This window comes from Euprymna scolopes, chromosome 9 (assembly GCF_053919585.1).
Source record: "Euprymna scolopes isolate OS-2025 chromosome 9, ASM5391958v1, whole genome shotgun sequence".
Taxonomy (NCBI): Eukaryota; Metazoa; Mollusca; class Cephalopoda; order Sepiida; family Sepiolidae; genus Euprymna; species Euprymna scolopes.
The window spans coordinates 161,191,608-161,218,141 of NC_136490.1; the positions used below are offsets into that span (position 1 = coordinate 161,191,608).

Consider the following 26,534-nt stretch of genomic DNA (forward strand, 5'->3'; position numbering starts at 1 on the left):
ATCGTCTAGTGTGGTGTCCGCAAAGGAAAGTCAGGGAGGGAGTGGTGTTTCGGGTCCAGTGTGGAGTTTGAGCAAACCAACTGGCAAGCAGATTTGCCTTGTCAGTTGCCGTGCAAGCAACCTCATGATTGTTTGATAGTGGGGGAATCGTTGACTGCCCATTATTTACTACACTGTTGTAGATTTTCCAAAAATCACGGGTTCCTAATTTCTGTGCTTCAATGCGTTTCCTGGTGATTTCAGTGTAATCTGTCTTAGCTGACTCTATTACTCTCTTACAATTATTTCTGGCTTCTATATACTTCTGTCTGTTTGAACTGGACTTATGTTGGTTGAATTTGTGGAACGCATGCTGCCTTTGAGCAATAGTAGCTGCATAAGCAGAGGTAAACCATTGAGGAGAGTGGGGTTTGCTATAGAATTTCCATGTGGGAATATGTGCCTCAATTGCAGTTTTGAACCATTCAGTGATCTCATTTGCACACTGTTCAGCTGGGAGAGAAAAGATATTTTGCTATGGGGCATCTCTGATGAGTTCCCTGATGGCTTCCCAGTCGGCCTTTTTGTAATACCTCGTTGTTTTGAGTAGTGGGTCTTCAGTTTTAGGGCGAGAATTTAGGGTGATTTCTACCATTATCACAGCGTGATCAGCATTGCCGAGTGGGATGTGGGCATTTGTTGTACAATCATCGGAAACTGTTGTCAGAAATAGATCTAGAAGTAAGGCATGTTGGTCTTGCTGGTCTGGGAAACGTGTTGGGAATGTAACCGTCTGAGATAGGGAATGGGATATAGCGAAGCTATGTGTTGTGCTACCAGCTACGTCTGTGTAATTAGAGAATCCAAGCCAGTTACTGTGGTGGACATTGAAGTCACCAAATACATGTACTTCAGCGCTATTATCGAGGGAGAGTGCTATATCTATGCTGTCAGAGACTTTGTTAATTAGGGTACAGTCCTGGGTTGAGGGAGAGCGGTAGAGAAAATACAAGTAGCTAATATTATGTTGCATATTTAGTCTGAAGCACATAAAGGCCTGGTCATCTGTTTCTAGTTTTGTTTCTCTAGTCAGGGGGAGGGTGTTACGAATATCGACTCCAAGCCCATGCATATGTCTGTCCGAGTCCTTACAGCAGAGTGGGGGATAACCAGGCATGTTAAAGTGGTCAGAGGGAATGGAGGAGCGAAGGTTAGTTTCACTTAATGCTAAGATATCTGGGATGTTTACAAGGAGATATGATTCAACATCATCTAAGTTAGTTCTAAGCCCATGGATATTTGTAAATATAAGCCTCAAGTGAGGAGGCAGGTTGGTTTTCTTTGAGTTTGGTCCTGGTTTAAACGTATCTTTTGCTTGAGGTGTCATTTCATTTTGTTTAATTTAAAAGTTTCGGTTAGGGTGAGGGAGTGAGGGGTGCTGGACAAGTGGTTGTGCAGAATATCAGACATGCAACACAAGTAGACCATCAGCTGTCCTCACCCACAGGATTGTGGCCTCAGGAAAGCCCACCAGGGATGAGTGCAGGGTCCCTTTCCATGCGCGACATGGCACTACAAACAGCCCGATATTATACAACTGTTGATGGAGCAGCCGCTCTAAGTGCTACCAAAGAGTTAGAGCTCCTGTACTATCAGTCGGAAATAGCAGCCAGGAAACTGTCAATCCGGTACCCTCCATCCATTAAGCAAAGTCAGCTCAGTTTACTGTACCGACATATATGGTACTGAAGCACCTACACAGTGTCCAGTTTAGGGAGATGGGAGGTGGCGAGAGTGGGAAAAAATGGTGTTCATTGCCCTAGTCAGGAAACAAGGTCAACCACTAGGTGATTCTGACGAGTCCCTGTGATAGCACCTCTACGCCTGGCTAATAGGCAAAGAGTATGAGAGCCACGCGATAGACAGGGCCTATCTCCTCCTTAAGCAGTTTAGGTTTGCCAACTGGTGATTTGTTTGAGTTACCAGCTCTAGGAAGGTTGTCGTCCAGGACTGAAGAGGCCTCCCTTCGTGGGTTTGGCTTCAGAGTTTTCCTTCTCCTAGACGAATGACTTGGGAAGATCTACGGTTCCATCAGCACTCAGCACCGAGAGGGTTCATCCCGCGCCTGGGTCCTAGGCCAGGTATTTCTTCAACTCCGCAAGGGTAGTTAATATTAATCGGTTTATTAGGTTAATCTACTGAGGAAAAAAAAAAAAGGTTATTTAGGTTAACATCTACTGTAAGATTTTACTCCTCGAAGTGATTAAAAGGACATTACTGGAAGCACTAAATTTGCAACAGCATTGGTTTGAGAGATGAGTTTATGCAAGGTTAGATATAGTTTTGTAAGTTCAGGAATAGGATAATATGTTAAAGTATGATCTACTTAATATCAGAAATTTAAATTTGGTGCTCAGACTGGGTATTTAATACAACTGAAAGATAAGATATATGCTCAATATAGATACAAGAGAACATTTGATTTGGAGTACAGTTAAGTACAGGTATACCTGGAAGATACAAGTTATGGCATATTCTGTAAGTATAGTTAAATATAAGAGGCATGTTTTCAGTGTATGCGAATGCATGGAATTTTAGGCATTGAGTTTGTTGTCTTCAGACTTTTAACGAGGGAAGATAGCTTCGTCTTTCTCTTAATATCTGGAAGTTTGTATTACAATGAGTACCGGTTCAGTTTGTGCATAAATTATTGCAATACTATCTCCTATCAAAAGAAGATATTAAGGGTTGCTGTTCATTGTAGAATCACTTTTAATCTATGTATAGGACTATGGCTAGTAAGTATTTACTTAGAAGCTTAGTTATGGGTTAGGCATGTTTCTGATTATACTCCTAAGAAATCTTTAGATGTTAATGTGTATCGATTTATGAAAAGTCAGTCTATTAGGGCTTAGGGTTGAGAGTTAGGACCCCTCTAAGTTACGTGCAATGGATTAGATTTAATGGCAACTTAGGAAATAGAACAGTTTGTTAGTGATTAGGAGAGAGGATTTAAGTAAAATGCAGTATACTTACATGTTAGGGTATAGAGTTTGGGGGGGGGGGGGTAGAGTTAGAAAAAAAAAGTGGGGGCGGTTGTCATGCAAAACAGACAAAGGCAGTCATCTTGGAGGCAAAGTATCTATAGGATATACGTAGTATACTAGCAGCTGGATTTTCTTTTTGCAGTTTGGAGAGGAATTATTGGTACATAGTGTTGTGGTTTAATTGTTTGAGTCCATAGACTAGGTCTCTTATTTATTAAATTTTCTAATTTTTTATTTAAATTTTTTATTTTTTGCGTCTTTCTATAGCTGTTAATATTAAGTATCATACTATAAAGTTCTTCTGTCATCTAAATAAGTTAATAGAGATTTCCCGTCCCCACTACTACCTCGATGTGACATGGTAAAAAAAGAAAAAATTTAGTCAGGAAATTGTTTTAAAATAAGTGAATTAAGAATGGTGAAAATGTGTCTGAGAAATAAAAAATAAAATAAAACTAAATAGAATGATATGAACACACACGAAAAAAGAGGGTTGTTTGACTTTTTTAAAAAGTGCACATAAAATGTACTTAGCTTAAAGTTACATCTTCGAGGCATGGGTTCCTTCGGCCAGCTAAGAAATTCTACCCTTACTATCGGAGGTCATTGGAGTGGGGGAGGGGGCTCACTTAACATTTGAGGTCGTCCAGTATAAGGTTTCTTCTTCTTTTTTAAGGAGAAGGAGAAGGAAAGAAACCAATATTCTGCTTATATATTTTAAAGACAAGATTTTAAAGGTCATCAAATTTAGATTTTACAACATTTACTTAGGCAGGCATGAATTAAATTAAAAACTGAGTAATGGAGATTAGGCTGAAAAGAAAGATTAGGAGCAATACGTAATCTGAAATCAAGACAATTTCATGGCTGTAATATTTACCAGTTAGAAAGTCCGCGTGTCTTTTTCTTTTTTTGTTTTATCGACTACGAAGCATTTTAAGCGACATATGGTTAAAAATTTGGGTTTTTATATTTTAAGCGGTGAAACAAAAATGTAGTAGGCAAAAAAAAATAAATGTTCTGTCAGCAACAGTACAACTTCAAAATAGTCAATATCGCCCACCTCCAGAAGAGAGGGAATTCCTGTCCGTGATAACCGTGGTAAAAGAAGACACACTCCAATCGCCAGAAACACCCACACACACAATTTGCAGGACACTGCCAACTCGTCTCTAGCCTGCTTTTATAGTGGCCGGGAATTATCCATTTGCATAATCACAGGAGAAAGAAACGTGATTTTCCGAGTTGCATGGGGTAAACGCTAATAAAAACCCCCGGACGCCATCTTGGAATTCTCTTTTCCCCCCAACCAGTGACACAACAGACGTACACGAGGTAAGCTCTTTTTCCCCTCATTTTAGTTATTGCTACTTCTGCTACAAGCGGTCAAGTTCATATTTCAAATAATCTATATCAATGAGAGTAAATACGCATAATTCCAATGCATGGATGGAGAGTTGAGGTTTAAAAAAAAAAAAAAGAAAAAAGTTCATTTAAGTTCATTTAAACAGACAGGTGAGATTTATATTATAGAAGACTAGCCTGGGTGCCCCATGTTGTATGGGTGTTTGGAGGTGTGTGTTGAGCAAAAAAAAAAAAAGTGGTAGTAGGCAGGCAGGCTCGAACTCATACCGCGAAGGAGGAAAAAAAAAGGTTAAAAAAAGAGTGATGTTTTTGTTGCTGCGCCCATCGCCAAACCGGAAGTGACATAGGTTTAAATTAACGCTAATCAATCGAAAAGGGGGGATGACTTTCGAAAATATCGGAGAAAAAAGCCACCCCTCCCTGTAGAAAAGTGCCCAGTTGAGGGTGAAGGAATTAATGTTTTGGGGCAATTTTTGGATATTTGTCGTACCAAGGGCCGCACTTCAAAATGATACTGATCTCATGAAAATCCTTCACCTGTGTCAAAAGTTTTAGGCAGACATACCAACAAACATACATATATTTAAACAGACAGGCGAGATTCATATTATAGACTAGCGAGGGGTACCCGGCGTTGCCCGGGTGTTTTTCGGGGTATGTGAAAAAAACCCGAAGCGTTGACGACGCGCAGTTGGAAAATAGCAAAGTGTTTTAAAAAAAACAGGTGCGCGTTTTTGATTGACGTGACGGCGATAGGTATTCAGCAGTTATTTTGTGTGAGACAGTTTTGAATAAATGGGTTTGTTTGTTTTTAAAAACCTGCTCCCTCGTCTCGAAATGAAAGCTACAGTCTGATATGACGAAGTCGACATTGAACAAACTGGCTCTGGGCCTGTGATTAGAGTCGAGGTTCGCTTTTTTTATACTGAAAACCGAATGTAACGCGTGCCGATGCGGGAAATGTGGAATAATTAACGTTTGAAAGTCAATAAAATTAAATAGACAGGCGAGCTCCGTGGGTAATTCGTATATATTACAATTTATAGATGATATAAAAAGTTTTAAAAAGTCGTGAAGCGAGCAAGCGCTTCTCTGAAAGAAGCCTTTCGTGGACATCGAGGAAAAGCGAACATACATACACACATACATTTTCGCTTTTATATATATAGATGATTGTCATTTGAATACATTTTTTCTTTTCAAAAGGAAATAATTATTTTAGATTTTAACATATTATTATTTGTATGCTAAAATGCATACCAAAAAGTTAATATATTAAAATCTAAAATAATTATTGTCTGGAATTACAGCCAGACTCACGTAAGCTTACATCTTGCCTCCCCACTAGGCAAGAAAAGATGAAATTTAGTATCAAAGCAAATATTTTTCTCCTAGCCAAAAGGTGAAGGACAAAGTCCAATGTTTTACAAAATAAATATTGGATTATTAATTTTTATTTATTGCGGACAATTATCCTCATCTTTTTCTTAGTTGTGTCACAATGTTTCGGCCAACTATTCATCTGGCCTTCATCAGGTGGTAACTGCGACGGGATAGGAACTCTGAATCTCCTAACTGCATTCACTGCAATTACTTCTTCCGTTGTTGTTGCCGTCTCACCATGTTTTGGCCACGTAAGCCTCTGGCCGGCTTTGGGTAGGATTGAAACTGCTATCTTCAGACAATTCTCACTTGGAACCGTAGAGATTCAACGTCTCTATCAACTGCGCCACGGGCCATGAAGGGCGATCAAGAGGAATAGTTGGCCGAAATGTCATGAAACAACTAAAAAAAAGATGAGGATAATAGTCCGCAATAAAAAAAATTAATAAATAATACTCATCTCAATAATGAATTCCAATTAAATAATATATATACCATTCGGTATGGACCCGACCATGGAAGATCAGATAATAAATAAACATGAATTTATAAGACCAAAAAATTCAATCTTGATCGCCCTTCGGGGCCTGTAGCACAGTTGATAGAGACGTTGAATCTCTACGGTTCCAGGTGAGAATTGTCTGAAGATAGCGGTTTCAATTCTACCCAAAAGCCAGCCAGAAGCTTACTTGGTCAAAACATGGTGAGACAACAACAACTAATAGTAGTTGATGGGCGAAAATCAGAAGCTCACAGTATAAATGCTGGAGTCCCTCAGGGGTCGATCCTGGGCCCAACTCTTTTCCTGATCTACATTAATGATCTTCCAAATCACATCCTTACATCATTCGTAGACATTTTTGCTGACGACACTACCATCTATGGTAGCACATCTAAGACAGTAAACGACCAAGTTCTCTCCGATTCTCTCTCCTCTGATCTTGATCACATTGTACAATGGGGAAAGGAGTGGCTGGTTACTTTTAATGCATCTAAAACCAAGCTTCTATCTTTACATCATCAACGTTCTGATCCCCATCTGGCATCAATTAAAATGAATGGCTCTCGTCTTGGGGAGGCCTCAAGTTTTGACAGGCTTCTGGGCTTGACCTTTACTCCTGATCTTAAATGGAATACGTACATCAAATCTGTTGCCAAGGCCGCTGGAAAAATGGTCGGATCCTTCTATCGATCCAGTAGATATCTCATTGCTGATGCAATTCTCTATCTATATAAGAGCCAGATACGTCCAAGGATGGAGTACTGTTGCCACATATGGGCAGGAGCTGCTAGAAAAGACTTGTCCTGCCTTGATAGGGTTCAAAATAGACTTCGTGGCCTGATGAGAGATGTCCTTTTCTCTTCGCTGCAACCTCTGTCTCACAGAAGAGATGTTGCGAGTTTGTCTCTGCTTTATCGTTATTTTCATGGAAAGTGTTCAACTGAGCTTCAATCTATGGCCCCCCCCCCTCGCCAAACTTTCACAAAAAACACTAGACTAGCTGAAAACATTATCAATAATTTTCCCCACTCTTTATCTGTACCTAAACCTAAACATAGATTCCATGATCAAAGCTTCTTTCTTAGAACTGCACGCCTGTGGAATTGTCTTCCGTTTTCCTGCTTTCCAGCTTTCTATAATATGGTTGTCTTCAAGTCCAACGTGAACAAATTTCTGATGAGCCGTTCCACTTAAGTTAACAAATTTACCGAACTTCCATTACTATCGATTACTATATTGTCCTTTTGACTACTCTACACTCTTTAACCCTTATCCTTGAGTGGCCTATCGGCCTTGATAAGTGGTGACGTTTATGTAAAAAAAAAAAAAAGCAGTAATTGCAGTGAATGCAGTCAGGAGATTCAGAGTTCCTATCCGTCGCGGTTACAACCTGACGAAGGCCAGAGGAATAGTTGGCCGAAGCATCGTAAAACAACTAAGAAAAGATGAGGATAATAGTCCGCAATAAATAAAATTAATAAATAAATAAATAAATAATAATAAATAAAATTAATACAAAAATAAATAAAACTCATCTCAATAATGAATTCCAATCAATTAATATAAATATTGGATTGTATTAAAAAGATACACAGAAAATACATTTTTTTTTAAACTGTTCTTGATCTTAAAAAAAATATATAAATCGAATAATCGTAGAAAATGAAGTGATTTGAAAATGATAATTTAGGAGGTTGAAAGCATACGCAATTTGAAAAATAGATTTTGTTTTGACAACTAGAGACATAATTTTTCATTTGTTTATGAAAAAGTTTTTTAAATAAAAAATAAAAACGCCCTCCCCCCCTTAAATATACCATAATATGGATCTTGTCAAAAACTTGGGAATATTTCTCTTGAATTCAAGAATCTGTACAGAATTTTGAATGGAACACTTTATTCCATGAGAGTAGCATGCTCTTGTTCTGTCAGCCATCTTCAGTAATTGGATTAGAACTTCAATCTCCATAAGAATGTCACAACTGAATTTTACCAACTACTTTATCCGTTATGCCATGCGGATAATTCTTCTATGAATTTTGGGAACCTTAAACCTATTTTTGGTTTTAGGTGTACAATCTTATCACTTATTACTACATACATATATATATATATATATATATATATATATATTTCAGAGGAAACATAATTTAATTTAAATCAAAAAGATCAAAGAAACAAAAGGAAATTTTAACAATTCCACCTGCCCGTTTTTTTTTGTTTCTTTGATCTTTTTGATTTAAATTAAATTATGTTTCCTCTGAAATTTCTCCTTCCATTTTGCTGTACCAAGAATTTACTTATATAAATATTACAGTTGTATTTTGTGTCATGATTAGCCATTTTCATTTCTTTTAACAAAATAATTTTTAAGCTTGTCCAAATGGTTAAGAAACGACCGTAACACTGAAGAAATACATTGTATGATAAACCTGTTATAATATATTGTTGTCTTGGTTATTGCAAAATTATAATATATTTGCTCGATTATTAATACTGATAACTGTTGAGCTTAATTAACAAAGTCAATTAATATTGACTTTGGTTTAATTGGTATATGAAGTTTACCAGAATTTAATAAGTAAATTTTGGTTAAAAACTTATATATATAATATCATGCGTATTTTATAACAGAGCAACACAACATATATATACTAGCAGACTGCCCAGTGTTGCCCTGTCATAAAATACACATGATATTATATTTTAAGTAATGTAGATATCTTATATATTATAAACAGAAATATGGTAGGTAAAATTCCTTAACAAAAAAAAAATGAAGTAAAAAAAAAAAAAAAAATTAAAACATGTGCATGCGAGTATTATGTTTTTCTAAACAGTTAACTTCTTGTGAAAACAAAAAAATACTTGTGCTGAGATTGAAACCAAAACTTAAAGACAGTGAGTCAAGTACGATAACCATTAGGCCAGCTTGACATGTTCTTTAAAAAGTGTTTTCAAACTTACTTATTCTTAACATAAGGAATCTGTCATGTGAGCGATTTATGCATGCGCATTCGTGAAACAGTTAACAAATAAAAATCCGATGACACCACGTACCAATTTTTCCATTTTTACACTTTGGCAGCCCTTTTTTTCCAGATGAAAACTGATTGAAATGTTTTTTTACACATGTCTAAATGCTCTATATATTTCAAGACTGTAGACCCAAAATTCGTCGAGTATATAGGTTGAGAAGTGTTCTCACACACACACACATTCTCACTTGTGTTTTTTTTTGTTTTTTTTTACAAAAGTGAAATTATCTATAATTTATAATTAATGGTTCCACAATTCAAATGATGCAAATTGTCAATCATTCCAAGAATTCAGAAACTTTCAAGTTTCTATTTTGTCTTAAACCTCATTGTTTCTATAAACAAGACACAAGGGCGTTCCAAAACTAATGACTCATTTTTTTTTTATTCTACCAAAATAGATCAGAGGAGATTGCAAATTGCATTGTTATGATGACTGAACTTATGCATTCATGACCTGAAAGTTTCATCTCTCTGTCACAAATATTGATGGTGTGAGACTCTAAGAAAGCAACCCTATGGACGTGCATCAGAAGCAGAGATGTGTTCTTGAATTCTTGGCAAAAATGAATTGAGAATGGCGATGACTATGTAGAAAAATAAATTCTAGTTCACAAAAGGTCACTCGTTTTAACGGTATCACTCCCATCCTCATAGCTCTTCAACTTTTGGAGTTAAAAAAATAGGAGGCTTTAATTTTTTTTAAACGATTCTCATATATATCAAACGGCAATAAGTTGCCATCTAAAAACGTGTCATGTTCGACTCGCAATCTCGTAAGACAATGTAAATTTACACTCAAATTTCATTACCCGTTAATTGAGGTGTTCGACATAAACCAACTGAGAATCGAGCGAAGTAAAGCATTCCGGATTTGAGTAAAAATCCAGTCGGCTTTTTCATAGCAGATTCCCAGGAATTCTTCGGTCTCTTCATCCTGATACAATTGGTAAAAATTGGAATGCAAGTCATCTGGAATCTGGCTTAAGTCTACTTCATACCACTGCAAAAAGAGAGAAAGAGAAGAGTAATTACAAAACCGTTTCCTTTGTACACAAAATTTTAGAGACAAGGATGGAGTATTGTGTCTACACCTGGACAGGAGCTGATAGAAATACCTTATCTTTCCATGACAAAGTTCAAAATAGATTTTGTAGCCTAGTGGGAGATGCCCTTTTCTCTTCCCTGCAATCTCTTTCCCATGAAAAAGAGATGTTGCGAACCTGTTTCGGCTTTAGTTGAGCCCTCCAATCTATGGTCCCCTCTCACCAAACTTTCACGAGAAACACTCATCTAACTGAGACCACCATCAATAATTTCCGCCATTCTTTATCTGTGCTTAAACCTAAATGTAGATTCCATAAACAAGGCTTCTTTGTTAGAACTGCACGGATGTGGAACTCCGTTCCGTTTTCCTGCTTTCAAGCTGACTACAATATGGTTGTCTTCAAGTCCAACGTAAACAAATTCTTGATGAGCCATCCCCTTAAGTAATCCAATTTACCAAATTTCTACTATTAACGATTACTACGATATTGTCCCATTGACTACTGTACACTCATTAACCCTTATTCTCAAGTGGCCTCTGGGCCTTGATAAGTGGTGACTCCTTTGTAAAAAAAAAAAAATTTTGTTTTTGATTATTTATTGTTCTCCCCAAAATATTTTGTCTAATTTAACTTCTGTTTTCACATGAATCTTATTGAACTCCAGAATCTACACAGAATTTCATCCCATGACTTCAATGATGAGATCACCAGATACTAGAAAACATTTTGTTCTTGTCCAAAATTCCCCCCCCCCAAAAAAAGAAAAATCTGCCATACCCGTGATGAAACTAAAATATCATATTCTAAAAATAACATAAATTGATCAAGTAGTTTTATTTTTAAATAAGAAAATCAAATTTTCTGAGTATTCAAGGAGTGACTGTCTCACCCGCCATTTTCAAAAAAAAAAAATTTTTTTTAATTTAAAAATAACAAGGGAGGTAACTAAAAATAATTCATACGAGTTTAATGTTTAATGTTGCAAATTTCAATCACTAAAAAATAATTCATACGAGTTTAATGTTTAATGTTGCAAATTTCAATGACTAGAAAATGATTTTCTTCATAAAAATAAAACTAGTTGATCAATTTACATGACTTTTGGAATATGATATTTTCGTTCCGTCACAGATTTTTCTGTATTTTTGTTTTATATTAGATTGAGATGAAAGTTCTTGTGGAATTTTGAATTTTAATTTCAAATGATGTATTTTCAAATAAGTTTTCGTTATAATACCTTTACTTTATATATCATTTTAAAGAGCGTTTTTCGCTATATCGAATCGTTTCAATTACAATTTCTTTAAAACAATTTTTTTCTTTTCAGAACGTTGAATACAAGATGGAAAAAAAAAAGCAAAATCACACAATTTTCTTATTTCAGTTCAAGCTAAGCAGATTAGCTGCTGAAAACAGCTTTCGATATCAATGAAGCATTTGGCTTCAGAACCACTACTATTCAGTAGCACAGCATAATGGTGGTTTAACAAATTTTGTGGCAGCGACAAGAATCTTGAAAATTATCGGATGTTGACAACGATCAATTAAGAGCCTTAGTTAAAGCCAATCCAAACACAACTGTTTGAGAACTTGCTTCTGAATTAGACATAATGTATACGTTGATTTGCAACAACTTGAGAGATTGGAAAGACAAAAAACTTGATAAATCGTTGCCTCACAAATTGAACGACAACCAAAAGAAACATCATGATGAAGTGTCGTCTTCCTTTCTTTTACGCAACAAGAATGACCCATTTCTCAACCAGGTTGTAACTTATGATGAAAAATGGGTATTTTACTAGAACGGGCGATGTTCAGCTCAGTGGTTAGATGTCGACGAAGCTCCATGACACTTCATGAAGCCAAAGTTGCATCAAAAGAAGGTCATGCCAACTTTTTGGTTAGTGACCAATCTCATCCATTACAGTTACTGTCAACAAATGGATGAAATACATCAGAAACTTCGACAACAACACTCAGTATTAGTCAACAGAAAAGGCCCAATTATACTCCACAACAATGTCCGACTGCACATTGCTAAACTTACCCTACAATTAGGCGTTGAAACTGCCTCATATGCAATACTCTTTAGACTTCTCATCTACTGATTTAATAAGGAAAAGTAATCCACATATTAATTTGTTGCCTGTTTTTTACAAATAAGTAAAACTAACCGGTTTTGAGATAATTGTTTAAAAAAATAATTTTTAAAATTGAGAAAAACAAAAAACACATTCCACTCAAAATAATTTACGTGACTAAAATAGGAATTAATCAAATGGTGTCCAAAAAGCATAATAGATAAAATTCAATAAATTCTATTTTTACTGTAATTATTTTCTTAAAGGATTATTTTTTCATAAGTTTTGTAATTTATACTAATTTTGACATGACATGTAACAATGTTTTTTCAAGCATCTCAACAACTTTTGTGTGAGAAATACTTCAAAACCCTAAGCGATATCAAAAATACCTTCAGTGATTCATCACCACCAGAACGCAAGATTTTTACATTACTAGCATAAATAAACTGGTTTTACGTTGGCAAAATTGTGTTGATTGTGATAGTACTATTTCAATCAATAAATGTGTTTGAGCCGAAATATATACATCAGAATTTTAAAGTTAAAACCGCAAGAACTTTCTTGTCAACCTGATATTATAGGTGGAATACTGTGCGAGTGGCAAACTTTCTATTCCAATAGTTTATTTCCTCAAACAACTTACCATTGGAATTCCTTCCTTGCTCCATCAACTATAGCAACATGCAGAAAGTTAAATGTAATATGAACAAATATCTTGCTTCACAACAACCTAAAAAGCCCTCTTTAAATCCAGCCCCTAATCACGACGACTCCTTAAATCTCAGTGGTAATATGCATTGGGGTGAATAGAAAAAAAAAAAGATTCGGTTTTACAAACCAATTTTTTTACTAATTCTCCAATGGTATTTCTTTTAAAATAAGGGTGCTTGTGCAGAATAGTGTATTTCGAAATAAACACATTTCATGTAAAAGCATTATTACTGTCATGTTGAAATTAGCATCAATTCTATACTTATAAAAATAATCTAGATGTTTTCAATTATTTTTTTTCAATGGAGGATTTCAAGCAAAGCAAGGGAGATAATTCGGTTTGACATAAATAATGAGATTGTAAGAACCTTTGTAACTTTAATACTAAGCGGTTGCTTTTTGTTTGTTTATTTATTAAGTGGTATATTGAATCGATTAGCTCCCAAAATGGCTGCCAAGTATTATCAGCTAGTTTTTCATAGCGGTAATAAGGAAAAGTAATCCACATATTAATTTGTTGCCTGTTTTTTACAAATAAGTAAAACTAACCGGTTTTGAGATAATTGTTTAAAAAAATAATTTTTAAAATTGAGAAAAACAAAAAACACATTCCACTCAAAATAATTTACGTGACTAAAATAGGAATTAATCAAATGGTGTCCAAAAAGCATAATAGATAAAATTCAATAAATTCTATTTTTACTGTAATTATTTTCTTAAAGGATTATTTTTTCATAAGTTTTGTAATTTATACTAATTTTGACATGACATGTAACAATGTTTTCACCTGAAATGCGTTTGTTTTAAAATCCACCATTCTGCACAAACATCACAAAAAGTTATGTCGTTAAAATAATTTTTATAATAATTTGTAAAAAAAAAAAAAAAATGCTATTAAAATAATTTTTATAATAATTTGTAAATAAAAAAAAAATTATGCTGTTAAAATAATTTTTATAATAATTAGTAAAAAAAAATTATGCTATTAAAATAATTTTTATAATTTGTAAAAAAAAAAATTATGCTATTAAAATAATTTTTATAATAATTTGTAAACAAAAAAATTATACTGTTAAAATAATTTGTAAAAAAAAAAGTGTTGCTGTTAAAATAGCAGTAGGTGGATACAAACCTCAACAAGTATAAATTTATAAACAAAAAACAGCGTCCATCTGTCGCCAAACCACGTTCATGTGAAAGTTATGTTAATTTTATAGATTTACAAAATATAAAATGGATTTTTTTTTTTGTCTGGAAATATCAAAACATTTTTACGGACATAAAATCAGGTTCAATTGTAGTATGGGGGCAGTTGGTTTATCTCACCTATTCACTTTGCTTTTCACCCATACCGGATTCAGTTTAATGTCCGTCTTACATGCTGGTATGCATTGGACAGATGTTAGAAATTGCAGCATTTTCCGGTATAGACAATAAAAAAGTAAAACAAGAGATAAAATATATATATATTTTCGAAAAAAGAAAGAAAAAACTCAATCGGACTGATCTCTTTGATAAAGCCATGATATTGACGAAAATTTGGAATTTAATAACAACATAAAAAAAAAAAAAATTTGGAATTTAATAACATCAAAAAAAAAAATTTGGAATTTAATAACAACACCAAAAAAAAAAAATTAAATAAAAAAAAGGATTTTATCATTTCTCAACATTTTCAGGTTTTCAAATTTTCTTATTTAAATTCATTAAAAAAAAAAAATGTTTTCTAAAGTGTGTGACTTTACATTGCTTATATATATATATATATATATATAACAAAAATAAATATTACCAAAAGCAAAATAAGTCACTCTTCTACCTACCTAGATGAACTCGTGTTTAAATGTCACAGTGACATTTATTGAGTGGGTTTCTACTAGAATTTTGTTTCATTTTCGATTTTTAAGCGATTATTGAGACTCCACATATGACTGTCTCCTGTCAGACATTTTATTCTTGTTCTAACTTAAGCACTTGACACTACTTCTTTTTCAAAGTAAATAAATCCTTCAAACAAAACAACTGATCTGGATAAGTAAAAGATTAACTTATCTTGCCTTTGGTAACATTTATTTGTTTTTTTTTTACCCACTTTATTTTCGTTTTGTTTTCTATATTGTAAAATAACCCGAAATCGACTTCCAAAGTAACAGTAACTCGATTTCTATCCGTCCTTTTTCCTCCAGGTTATGTTTTATCACATCGTCCCATTTCCCTTCCCGATGAACTGAACATGCTACCTCAACTGCTTTACATCTATTAACCCCCAAATTTTTATCCGTCCTTTCGACGTGGCCATTGGAGTTTACTCTTCTGTACACATCTACCTACCTATATATATTTGGGTTACGCATATTGAGAAGTGATAAACAAACTGCCACTAGCATTAAGTTATGCTCTTTGTGTAAACAAATGGAGCTTAGGCGTTTGGACAATGTTTAAACATTGTTAATTCACATACTCATCTCAGCAGCAGTTGAATAGCATAACAGTTAGGAGTCCCGACTGTCGTCTAGGTGGTGGAGTTCCAAACCTGGCTTGAGGTAATTGCTTGTCTAACCATACTGATGAATTGTGAAACAGCAAAACAGTACTGTATGTGGATGACTATATATATATATATATATATATATATATATATATATATATAAGGGAAAAGAAATCAAGACCATAAATTCAAAACTTGCAAGCAAATTTATTGTTCGACAAAATACTCCAAAACATTTTATTAAGAAATTCTTAATCTGCAGAGTTTCAAAGAATCCTATTCGTCTCTTCAGAGGAAAGAAAGATATTAGCAAATTACTAGTAAAGCCAAGCTAAGAATTTGCTGTTTATGGCATTAGATGAAACAGCATTTTATGATGGTTATAAAATGCAAAAAAGAAATTTTCATATGTTCATATCAGTTAAAACATGGGAAAACGGGAAAACAAACCAAACATAGGAAGTCCAGAATGCATGAAAACTTGATGGTAAATCCAAAAAGCGAAGAAAAGTTTAAAAAATAAAAAATAGCCGGAATCTACCACAACTGTTCTACATCTAATTAACCCCAAAAATTTTATCCATTCTTTTAACGTGGCCATACCATCAGAGTTTACTCTTCTGTACACTTGTTTTACATAAATATTAATATGTCGTTACATATTCATGAGCATGTTTCAGTCAACCAGATACAAATAAATAGAGACCTCTTCAGGTGACATTGCTTATACAAAAGTTTAGTCTGTAACCTTTTATATAAGCAATATCGCCGAAGAGGTCTCTAGTTACTAGCTGACTGAAACATGCTCATGAATGTGTAGCAACATATTAATGTTTATGTAAAACAAATACAAAGTATATCTTGCCCTACTTCGGTATTGAGCACTCTTTTATTAACCTCGTTAAAACTTCATTGGTTGCTTTACTTCTGGAAATGTTAATCTGCAATTATATGACAATTTTGTCATGTTTTGATCATGACTATAAGAATTGCATCAACGATATTTATGTACTAATGTAATTGAATAGAAGGTACCGTGTTGAAATAATACTATTATTAAGAAACTCATTCTTAACATGGGAGGGGGGATGTTTTGTAACTATTCTGTACTTTCACCTAACAATTTAATAAACAAAATATACTGTAAAACTTGAATTTAACTTGAAAATACGATTTCTAAAAAAAAAAAAAAAGAAAGCACAGTATCTTCTCTGCCTGAGTACCGAGTCGTCATTGAAATTTTTTTAATGCAATATCTAAAATGAAATGAAATAATGTAATTACAAAAATATGCAGTTGCTTTTTGTTTTTATTTAGGGGTGTATTAAAGTAGTTAGCTCCCAAAATGTCTGTCAAATATTATTGGCTACTTTTGTCTGTTTTTCGCAGCGGTAATAGGGGAAAAGGTGCTCGTTAAGACAGAGTCGACAAATCGATTTTTTAATATGTATATAGTTTTAAGCAAAAACATTATTGTGTACTTACTTGTCATGTCGAAAATAGTAATATATTAAAAAATTATGAAAATTCATCGGATAGAAAGTTATTTATGGTTAAAAGTTAGTCCCCATGGGGAAATATCTTCCCTCCCCACTGAACAGTGCACAAATAAGACCACTGAATGGTTCAAAGCGGTAATTGAAGGATATATTCCCACTCTCTCCAATGGTTTACTTCTACTTGTGCAGCTGCCATTGCTGAAAGGCAGCATGCATACCACGGATTTATCAGTACACATAAACAAAAGTATATAGAAACTAGAAGTAATTGTATGAAGGAAATAGCCACAGCCAAGAGAGAATATTCTTAAACAACCAGAAACCACATTGAAGCGCAGAAATTAGGAACTCATGATTCTGGAAAATCTACAACAGTGCAGTAAATAATGGGCAATCAACAATTCTCCCATTATCCAACAATCGTGAACTTGTTTGCACGGCAACCGAAAAGGCTAATCTGCTTACCCGGTGGTTTGCCTGCAACACTACTTTGGACCCAGCAAACCACTCCCTCCCTGACTTTCCTTTGCAGACAGACGCCACACTAAATGATCTGAAAATTACCCCTTCTCAAGTACATATCACAAAAAACCTAGACATCTCAAAAGCATGTGGACCTGATCTCATCCCGGCTGTACTTAAAAAAATGCTCTGCCAAGGTTGCTCCAGTTCTCTCCAAACTTTTCAACAAATGCCTTAATGAATCTTGCTTTCCTGACTGCTGGAAAACCGTTTCTATGGTACTAGTTTACAAGAATTCTGGCGAAAGAACTAATCCATTAAATTATCGCCCCGTTAGCCTCCTCCCTCTTTTCGACAAACTATTTGAGTCCATAATTAATCAAGCTCTAGTCCACCACCTCACAGCTACTAAACTTCTGTCTGACCAACAGTATGGGTTTAGATAAGCCCGTTCTACTGCAGATATCCTAACTGTAATCTCTGAACATATATACTATGCACTGGATAAAGCAAGGGAGGCTAAGGCATTAGCCCTAGATATATCTAAGGCTTTTGACAAGGTATGGTACGATAGTCTTCTCATGAAAATCAGATCCTATGGTTTCACTGGACGAATACTTTAAAATTAAATTCTTTTTAAGTAAGAGAAGAATCTAGGTTGTCTTTGATGGTCGTACGTCAAAACAATATGATATAAATGCAGGTGTACCACAGGGGTTGATCCTTGGACCTTTATTATTCCTGATATTCATAAATGACCTCCCTAATAGAATTGTCTCTGAGATGGGTATATTTGCTGATGACACCATGCTTTATAGACATGAGGGGAAAACAAATGAACATGTATCCAAGGCAATTGCAGAAACCCTAGAGGAAGATCTCTGGTCTGTGTTGGAAAAAAATGGATGGTCACATTCAATGCTGCCAAGACTAAGCTTCTTTCCTTCAATAATTACAAGAAACCTTCTCGACCACTAATAGCCATGGCTAATGACACATTTACCTGAAAGTATTTCATTCAAATTCCTTGGCTTAAGGTTCATTGGGAACATGAGTTGGAACAGATACATTGAGTGCATTGCGAAGGCTGCTACAAAGAAGGTAGGCTCTCTCTACTGTGCTAGAAAGTTACTTACGCCTGAGAGTATCAGTATTCGCCCATGTATGGAGTATTGTTTCCACATTTGGGCTGGTGCATCTGCTACTAGCCTCTCCCTCTTAGACAGGGTTCAAAATAGAGTTCCCAACCTAATAGATCCCGAACTACAAACCCTTGTATCCCCTCAACATAAATACAACTGACAAACCTGACAAGCAGCAAAATCCCACCTCCACACAGTAGAAATCCTTAGATGTAAGAAAGCCTTCTACTGTAATAGTTTCTTCCCTAGAACTGCTAGACTTTGGAATTCCCTTCTGGGTTCCTGTTTCCTTGACTATACTGACATGCAGTTCAAGTGTAATGGTTAATGTAAACAGACATTTTGCTGTTTAGCTCCCTACATAATACCCCTACAAATTATATCCCAGATAATAGCCCCTACATCAAAGTGGCACTGTGCTTAGTTTTGGGGTGAAAATGCAATAATTTTTTGTTTTTTTAAATCCGGAAAATTTAATAAAATTTCATTTTTATTAGACGTTATACAGTAGACAATGAAGAGTTCACACACAGGGGAAATAACTCGGAATGCAAAATTTAGATTACATCGTCATGGCTTAGCTCATAACGATAGACGTTAGAGTTAGAGTTAAGAGATCGATTTTTTTTTTTTAATATGTCGTTTTAAACAAACACAATATGGCGCACGTAATTATCATGTAGAAAATAGTAATATGTCCAAAAATCACGAATATTTATCGAGTAGAAAGTTATTTATAGTTAAAAGTAATTTTTCGGAAACTTGGGTAAAAATTTCATTTTTCTTAGACGTTATAGAGTATACAGTAGAAATCTACACGCAGGAAGGGACATAACTCTGAAATGAATAGCGATAGACTTATTTTTACTAGCAGTTGTTCTAGTGGATGAATTTTTTCAATTTTTTGATATATTAATATTTTCGGTCAATTTTTACGACGTGCCCCAGCGTATTATAAACACCCCAACCTCCCCATGTTAAGAACGGCTTTCGGATTAAACACACCCCCAATCTCGAAACCCGTTCTTAAAATGGGGAGGTTGGGTGGGTGTTTATTCCGAAAGCCATTCTTAACATGGGGTGCTTGGGAGTGTTTATACTACGCTGGGGCAGGTCGTAAAAAATACCATATTTTCGACGTGACCATAAAGAACGCAATATTGTTTTTTCTTAACACGATATATTAAAACACACACACACACACACACACACACACAATCAATCTGTCGATTACATCTTAACAAGCACCGGGAAAGTAATCCACATATTAATTTTAAACACCCCCAAACTTCCCCATGTTAAGAACGGCTTTCGGAATAGACCCCCCCCCCCCCAACCTTGTCAGCACACTCGAAAACCTATAAAAATTGACACGTCGAATGTGAGATGAGTTGGACGTAATGTAAAAATGTACCGAATTTAAAACCTTGACAGAGTACAAAATAGACTTCGTGGCTTAGTGGGGGATGCCCTTTTCTCTACCCTGCAACCTCTCTCCCACATAAGAGACTTTGCGAGCCTGTTTTTGTTTTATCGTTACTTCCATGGCAAGTGCTCGTCTGAGCTCCAATCTTTCACGAAAAACACCCGTCTATAGTTTTCCCCATTCTTTATCTGTGCCTAAATCAAAACCTAGATTCCATGAACAAAGCTTCTTTCTTAGAAGTGCACACTGCACACCTGTAGAACTCTGTTCCGTTTGCCTGTTTCCCAACTGACTACAACCTGGATGTCTTCAAGTCCAACGTAAACAAATTCCTGATAAACCGCCCCCTTAATAATGACACTTTATCAAATCTCCAATACTAACGATTACTACTATACTATCCCATTGATTACTGTACAGTGTACACGCAATAACCCTTATCCCCGAGTGGCTTCTGTGCCTTGATAAGTGGTGACGGTGACTACCATATAAAAAAATTTTTTAAAATTTAATTTCCGTTCCATTTTTACAACAACCGTAAAACAGCATTCTCCGCTAGTTTTACCAATTTGTTTATTTATTTATTACATTTTCACCCCAAACAAAGCACAGTGACACAATTTGTTGCCTGGTTTTTGCAAATAAGCAAAACTAAACCTTAGCTGGTAGTGCGACTGCGACAATTGTTTTAAAAAAAAATAATATTTCAAAATTAAAAAAAAAAAAAAAATAGAATAATACTGAAACAGAAACACATTTCCATTCCAAATAATTTACGTGACTAAAATAGGAATTTACCAAAATGTGTCCAAAGAAGCAGAATAAATAAAAATAAAATGAATATTTTTCTACGGCGCCACAATTGTATTAAAGAACCAATACAGTGTTTGTTACGTACATACGTGTGTTTACTCGTTTTGTGTTCCGCGTCATCTTTGAGTCGAATATAAACTGTCCGCATAAGCCGAGATCGCGTGTAAGGATAGCTGAGGTTTGTGTTAGTCATCTTGCATCCTGAGATGCTCACTAATTTCAAAGTCAGCAAATACGAGGCGAATGCGATGAGGAAAGGAACCAACAGACGATCATTCGGAGGCCATTGTGTCAACATGATATGAAAATCAGCCAAGCGCTGCTGACTTCAAAACGAGGCTCGACTAAGATGTCGCCATTCTTAAAGGGGCGTTAGAGGAATAACGGGGCATTGTTGGTTGAGGAAATGAATTATTATAATTTATTTTTATTGCAGGCGAAAAGAAGTATAAGTGAAATTAAAATTCTCTGCCCCCAAACAAAATAATAAACCGCATTTATTTTTCAACAAAAATAACAAGATGAACAAGCAAACGTCCGATCGGTAAGAGTTCTTGAGAAATCATTATGATTAGAATGTTCAAAGTAGGTGAAAAATCCTTTGTGGAATTAAGAAGATTAGTAAGTGAAAGTCTTCTGTGAAAATAATATCCTTATTTCAAGGTTTGTGTTTTTACTGGCGAAGTTCGCCTTATTCAAAAGTCCCATGAGGAAAGTAGTCCGTTGTTATTAATTCTTATAGAAAATGTATGGAATGGGTGCGTGTGTGCATAAATGTGATTTTTTGAGGTGCTCGCGTGGCGTTTGTAATTATGGTTTCAACAGATTTGAAAACGACGATGAGATGAAAACGAGAGGCATGTTCTCGTGTCACTTCGGAGTGAGAAGAGAAGAAGAAAGAAAGGAAAAAAGGGAAGAAAAAAAATGTTTGTTGCATTTAAATACTTTTTGAACCGGCTCCAGCACAAGATTTCTGCTGCTGGTATTTGGTTTTTGGAAAAGCGTTAAAAAGACAAGCTTCTAAATTTTCTCATTGGTCGCCTGTGTCACGTGGAACTGTCTTCAACTACGTCCGCCAGAAATATGTCCATTTGACTTTTGTTGTTGTGAGAAAAGTGTGTGGGCGTATTTGAAATTGTGTCGTTGCTGGAAGAACTTATTTTTGTGCAAAATGCACGGGGAAATTGAAAATAATAAACGTTTGTTTATTTATTTTTTCTTTATTGCCATTTCACCTCAAACAAGGCACAGAGCCAATTTGTCATGAGGGAGCCAATTTGCAGGGATAATATTTAGGGAGTTGGGCAGCGAGATGTCTGTTTACATTACATTTGAATTTCTGCATGTCAGTACAGTCAGAGAAGCAGGGACCCAGGGGGGAATTCCAATGTGCAGCAGTTTGAGGGAAAAAGCTATTCGAGGAAGGCTTTATGGCAACTAGGGATCTCTACAGCGTATGGGGTGAAATTTTGCTTCTTGTCTCCTTTGTCCAGGGTACTATCGTTTAGCAGGTACTAGTGCTTTGAGTTTATCAGAGCAGTTGCCATTGAAATACTTGTAAAACAGGCACAAGGGTGCCATGTTTCGGTGATGGGATAGAGGTTGAAGTTTAGTTGATAGTTCAAAACCTATTAGGTTGGCAACTCTTTTGTGAACCCTGTCTAGGAGCGAGAAACTAGTGGCAGGTGCACCAACCCAGATGAGGCAACAATATTCTAACATTTTATGGCATTTTGGTCTGGAAAATAGATTAAGTAAGCCAATTTGCTTTTATTGTAACCTATAAAAATACCCTTATCGCTTTTAATATTCGGTTTATATGTATTTTTTATGAATACAAAGCAATTTGAACCAAATTTATGCATTCGGTGAATTCGGTTCAATTTGGGTTTTACACCACAACAGCTTCATATGGGGTTTGCCCGATCTTTTATTGAACAATCTATTTCGGATATATGTCACTGCCATTAAAGCGTACGTCCATAAACTTTGGGCTAATTTCGATTCGAAAAGGGTCCGCCATGCTCTTTCAGTGGTAACATTTTAAAATGAGGAATAAGGGGCTGATTTCTCGTGTTTAATTAATAGAAGTTCAAAGTCTTTACTAGTAAATGCAGTTCCATTGTCTGAACAAATACATTTTACCGAGCCGTACGGGATGATGTCAGCTATATATTTTTTAGTGGCAAGGATAGTGTTGGATTTGTTTTTTAAGAAATGAACCATAATTAAACCTGAATAATAGTCAACAAAATTTAATCCATGTCTGAAGTTATATCTTCTCATCGGACTTATCAGGCCTGTCAAGTCACAGTGCACAAGTGAGAGAATTTTCATGGCTTTTTTGTCTAGTGTTTTGCTTATATATTTCACCATTTATCCCTGTGCACAAACATCACAATTTGGGCTATCGTCTGAAGGTATTATTTTCATGCCTTCAACTGCATTTGGTAACTTTTTAATATCAGCAGTATTGCAGTGTCCGAGAATTTTATGCCAGGTTTCCAAGGCATGACAGGCAGTTTTTGGGGGAACCATCTTTTTTAAATAATATAGTCAGCTATTTTCTTTAATGTCAAATATAGTTCCATTTGGGTATATCATTTTTGTCTTGTTATGGCCAAACTTTATATTCGTGCCTTGTTTGATAGCTGTCTGTATGGAAAATATGTTTTGCTTAAATGTATGTGTGAAAAGAGCATTTTTAAGAATAGAGTAACAAATTTCACCTTTATTATTTTTTAGTGATATTTTAGCATTGCTTCTTTTCAAGACTATATAATTTATCTGACTACCATTGACTGGTTTGACTGTGGATTAAAGTTTGAATCAAACTTAATAAAATTAGATTCCTTGGTGATAACGTATGCTGTAGCGCCTACAGTCTACAAGAGAATTTTTACCATTTGTCGTATTGCCAAATTTTCATGTGAATAAAAATGTATGTTCTTCATTATAGTTCTCAACGTGTTGATAGAGTCCACTTTTGAGTTTTTATGTCGGCATTGGAAACTTTTGTGATTGAGTCGTCCACAATTATAGCAGATAATTTTTTGTTTTTTCTTGAGAAAATTATTTTTGGGGAAAACATTGCGGTGAGATGTGTAATTTGGTTGTGTCGGTTTTCGAGAAGCATTTGGTTGTCAAATTGCAGAAGAGCTATGCTATTAAATATTAACTAGTTCATTATGTCCTGTTGTATTTGTGTTGCATTAATGTTTTAAACTTGCATATAATAATAATTTTCCATTGTGCTGTGAGGTTTTTTTTTCTTGCCTTCTCGATTTGAAGTGTGATTTTAAATTGACGTGAATGGAAAATACTTCAATTAAAAGTCAAATATGAACAGGTAAAATTATAGAAGAATAAAAGGCGAATCAAATGAGGCAGAGGTTGTTTAAACAGTTGCATTCAATTTAGCTTAAATTTGCAGGTTTTGAAAAAATGACAAGTGCGGAATTTCTTTTGGGCGCCACTATATATATATATATATATATATATATATATATATATATATATATATATATATATATATATACTCGGGGTTTTTATTCAAAAGTAATGGACTAATGAATTCAACGAGGTTGTTAGATAGTGCTCAATAAAAAGAGCTGATAATACTTGTTTATTGTTATATAAAGCAGCGGGATGTGAGCATATTTATATAACAATAAAAAAGTATATATATATATATATATATATATATATATATATATATATATATATATATTAAATTGTAATTCAATGAATTTCAAAAAACTCTCATTGAAATGAAATGAAGTGGTTGAGTTTCATATCAAAGAATTTTTATTATTCTAAGCAAGACAAAGAATGTTTTAGAAAATTAATCTCCTTAACCTATAGGGTTTCGATGTCTACCATCTCATCAGAGGAGAGAAATTTCATTTCAATGAGAGTTTTTTGAAATTCATTGAATTACAATTTAATTTATTTGCTCTATCTTGCATATCGAGCAATTCTTGTTTAGATGGGATAACTTATAGAATATTACTGCCAGTAATATTTTGTAAACCTACAATCTCACGTTTACATAACCACTGATTGTTAAATAAAAACTATTCCGAAGTATATATATATATATATATATATATATATATATATATATATATATAACGAGATCCCTGGTGACACCAGATGATCTTGCTTTTCAAATAGAGGGCGAGAAGATGGGAGAGGATGAGGTATGGTTAGGGGGGGGGGCATGCTGACACTTGGTCAAGAAAAAACATGTTTATGAGATTCCTGTCCCCCAGAGAAGAAATAAAATATTTCAATGGGGAATAAATAGTTATCGCTTATCACATCAGTGCCGGGGTGGGGTTTTTAAGAGAAAGACAAACGAGAATTTGTTCCTATATCACGGCTGTTATATATCTATCAACAACGGAAAGGTTGTTTTTAAAATCTCTGTTGAGCGAGATGAAGAATCGGGTGAGGGGTCGCCGCCAGGTATTGTTCGACCTGGGGTGACTAATCATGCCTAATTGGTAATAAGTAAAAAACCTCAGTGCAGGTGGGGGTTGAGGTCTGGTAGAGATAAGCTCTAAGAGAAAAGAAAGAATAACTCCAGAAAGGTGGAAGGGGAATTTCTGATTTGATAAAAACGATTGGCTTTTTAGAGTTAGGGTCTTTTTTTTTTGCTGGCTGGCATTAAAGGCGTCCACATCGCTCTCACCCTGCCTGGGGGGGGGGGACCCTCATAAGAGCTAAGTTGAAAAGCTCTTGTTCTTAGCTGGGAAATTAATTAGAGGAGCTTAAGTTATACAACCTGCATCATGAAGCTTGGATCAAAGAACTCGACTATAAACAAGTGTAAAACGATTTATGAATAATTATTTTGTTTCGTTATATAAAAATGTCCCAGAGTTTTTCCTTGTTTCTCGATTGCCGGCCTGAATGAAGATGCAGTTTATTTCAGGTATGCCCTGATGCCAGATGATGAAAGAGATAGACTGGATCCAGCACGAAGCCAGAGTGACGACCGAAATCGACAATGTTGCCACACAGAGATAGGGTCATGCAAATTTCGCGTGCCCTGAACAGCAGAAGATATTTTCCAGTGACCAGTGAGAGTCTGGTCACCCTTGAGGAGTCCACAACTAGACAAGTAAGAATGTAGCCCTGCTGGGATGCATCTATGGTCCTGTGAGCTGGGAGCGACGAACATGGGCAAGAGTACATCACAAGTATGCTCCCGTGAACCAGGATAGCGACGGATGCGGCCCGGCCCTAGGACAACAGAGGGTGTTAGGGTTATATATAATATATATATATATATATATATATATATATATATATATATATATATATTTATATATATATATATATATTTATATATATATATATATATATATATATGATATATATATATATTTATATATATAATATTTTAACGTTCTCCTAACGTCATTTTTTGTTCTATATTTCATGATATCACGTGGCAAACTCTGTAGCTGCTTTTCCAATTTTGAACACTCTTCCGCTGTCTTCTCTTGAAAAAGGACTAATAGGTCTGAAATATATTG

The 26,534-nt window shown here is 35.0% G+C and overlaps 1 protein-coding gene across 1 annotated transcript in view; it reads right to left on the minus strand.

Moving 5' to 3' along the window:
• Positions 1 to 21,314, minus strand: part of LOC145284959 (protein-L-histidine N-pros-methyltransferase-like) — a 43,319-nt gene extending 22,005 nt beyond the window's left edge. The window contains exons 1-2 of the mRNA XM_080134062.1: positions 21,074 to 21,314; positions 10,127 to 10,317 (exon numbers count right to left, since the gene is read on the minus strand). Of these exons, the coding sequence (XP_079990188.1) occupies positions 10,127 to 10,317; positions 21,074 to 21,286 (404 nt within the window). The 5' untranslated portion in view covers positions 21,287 to 21,314. The remainder of the gene's footprint in view (positions 1 to 10,126; positions 10,318 to 21,073) is intronic.
• Positions 21,315 to 26,534: the final 5,220 nt, after the last annotated feature.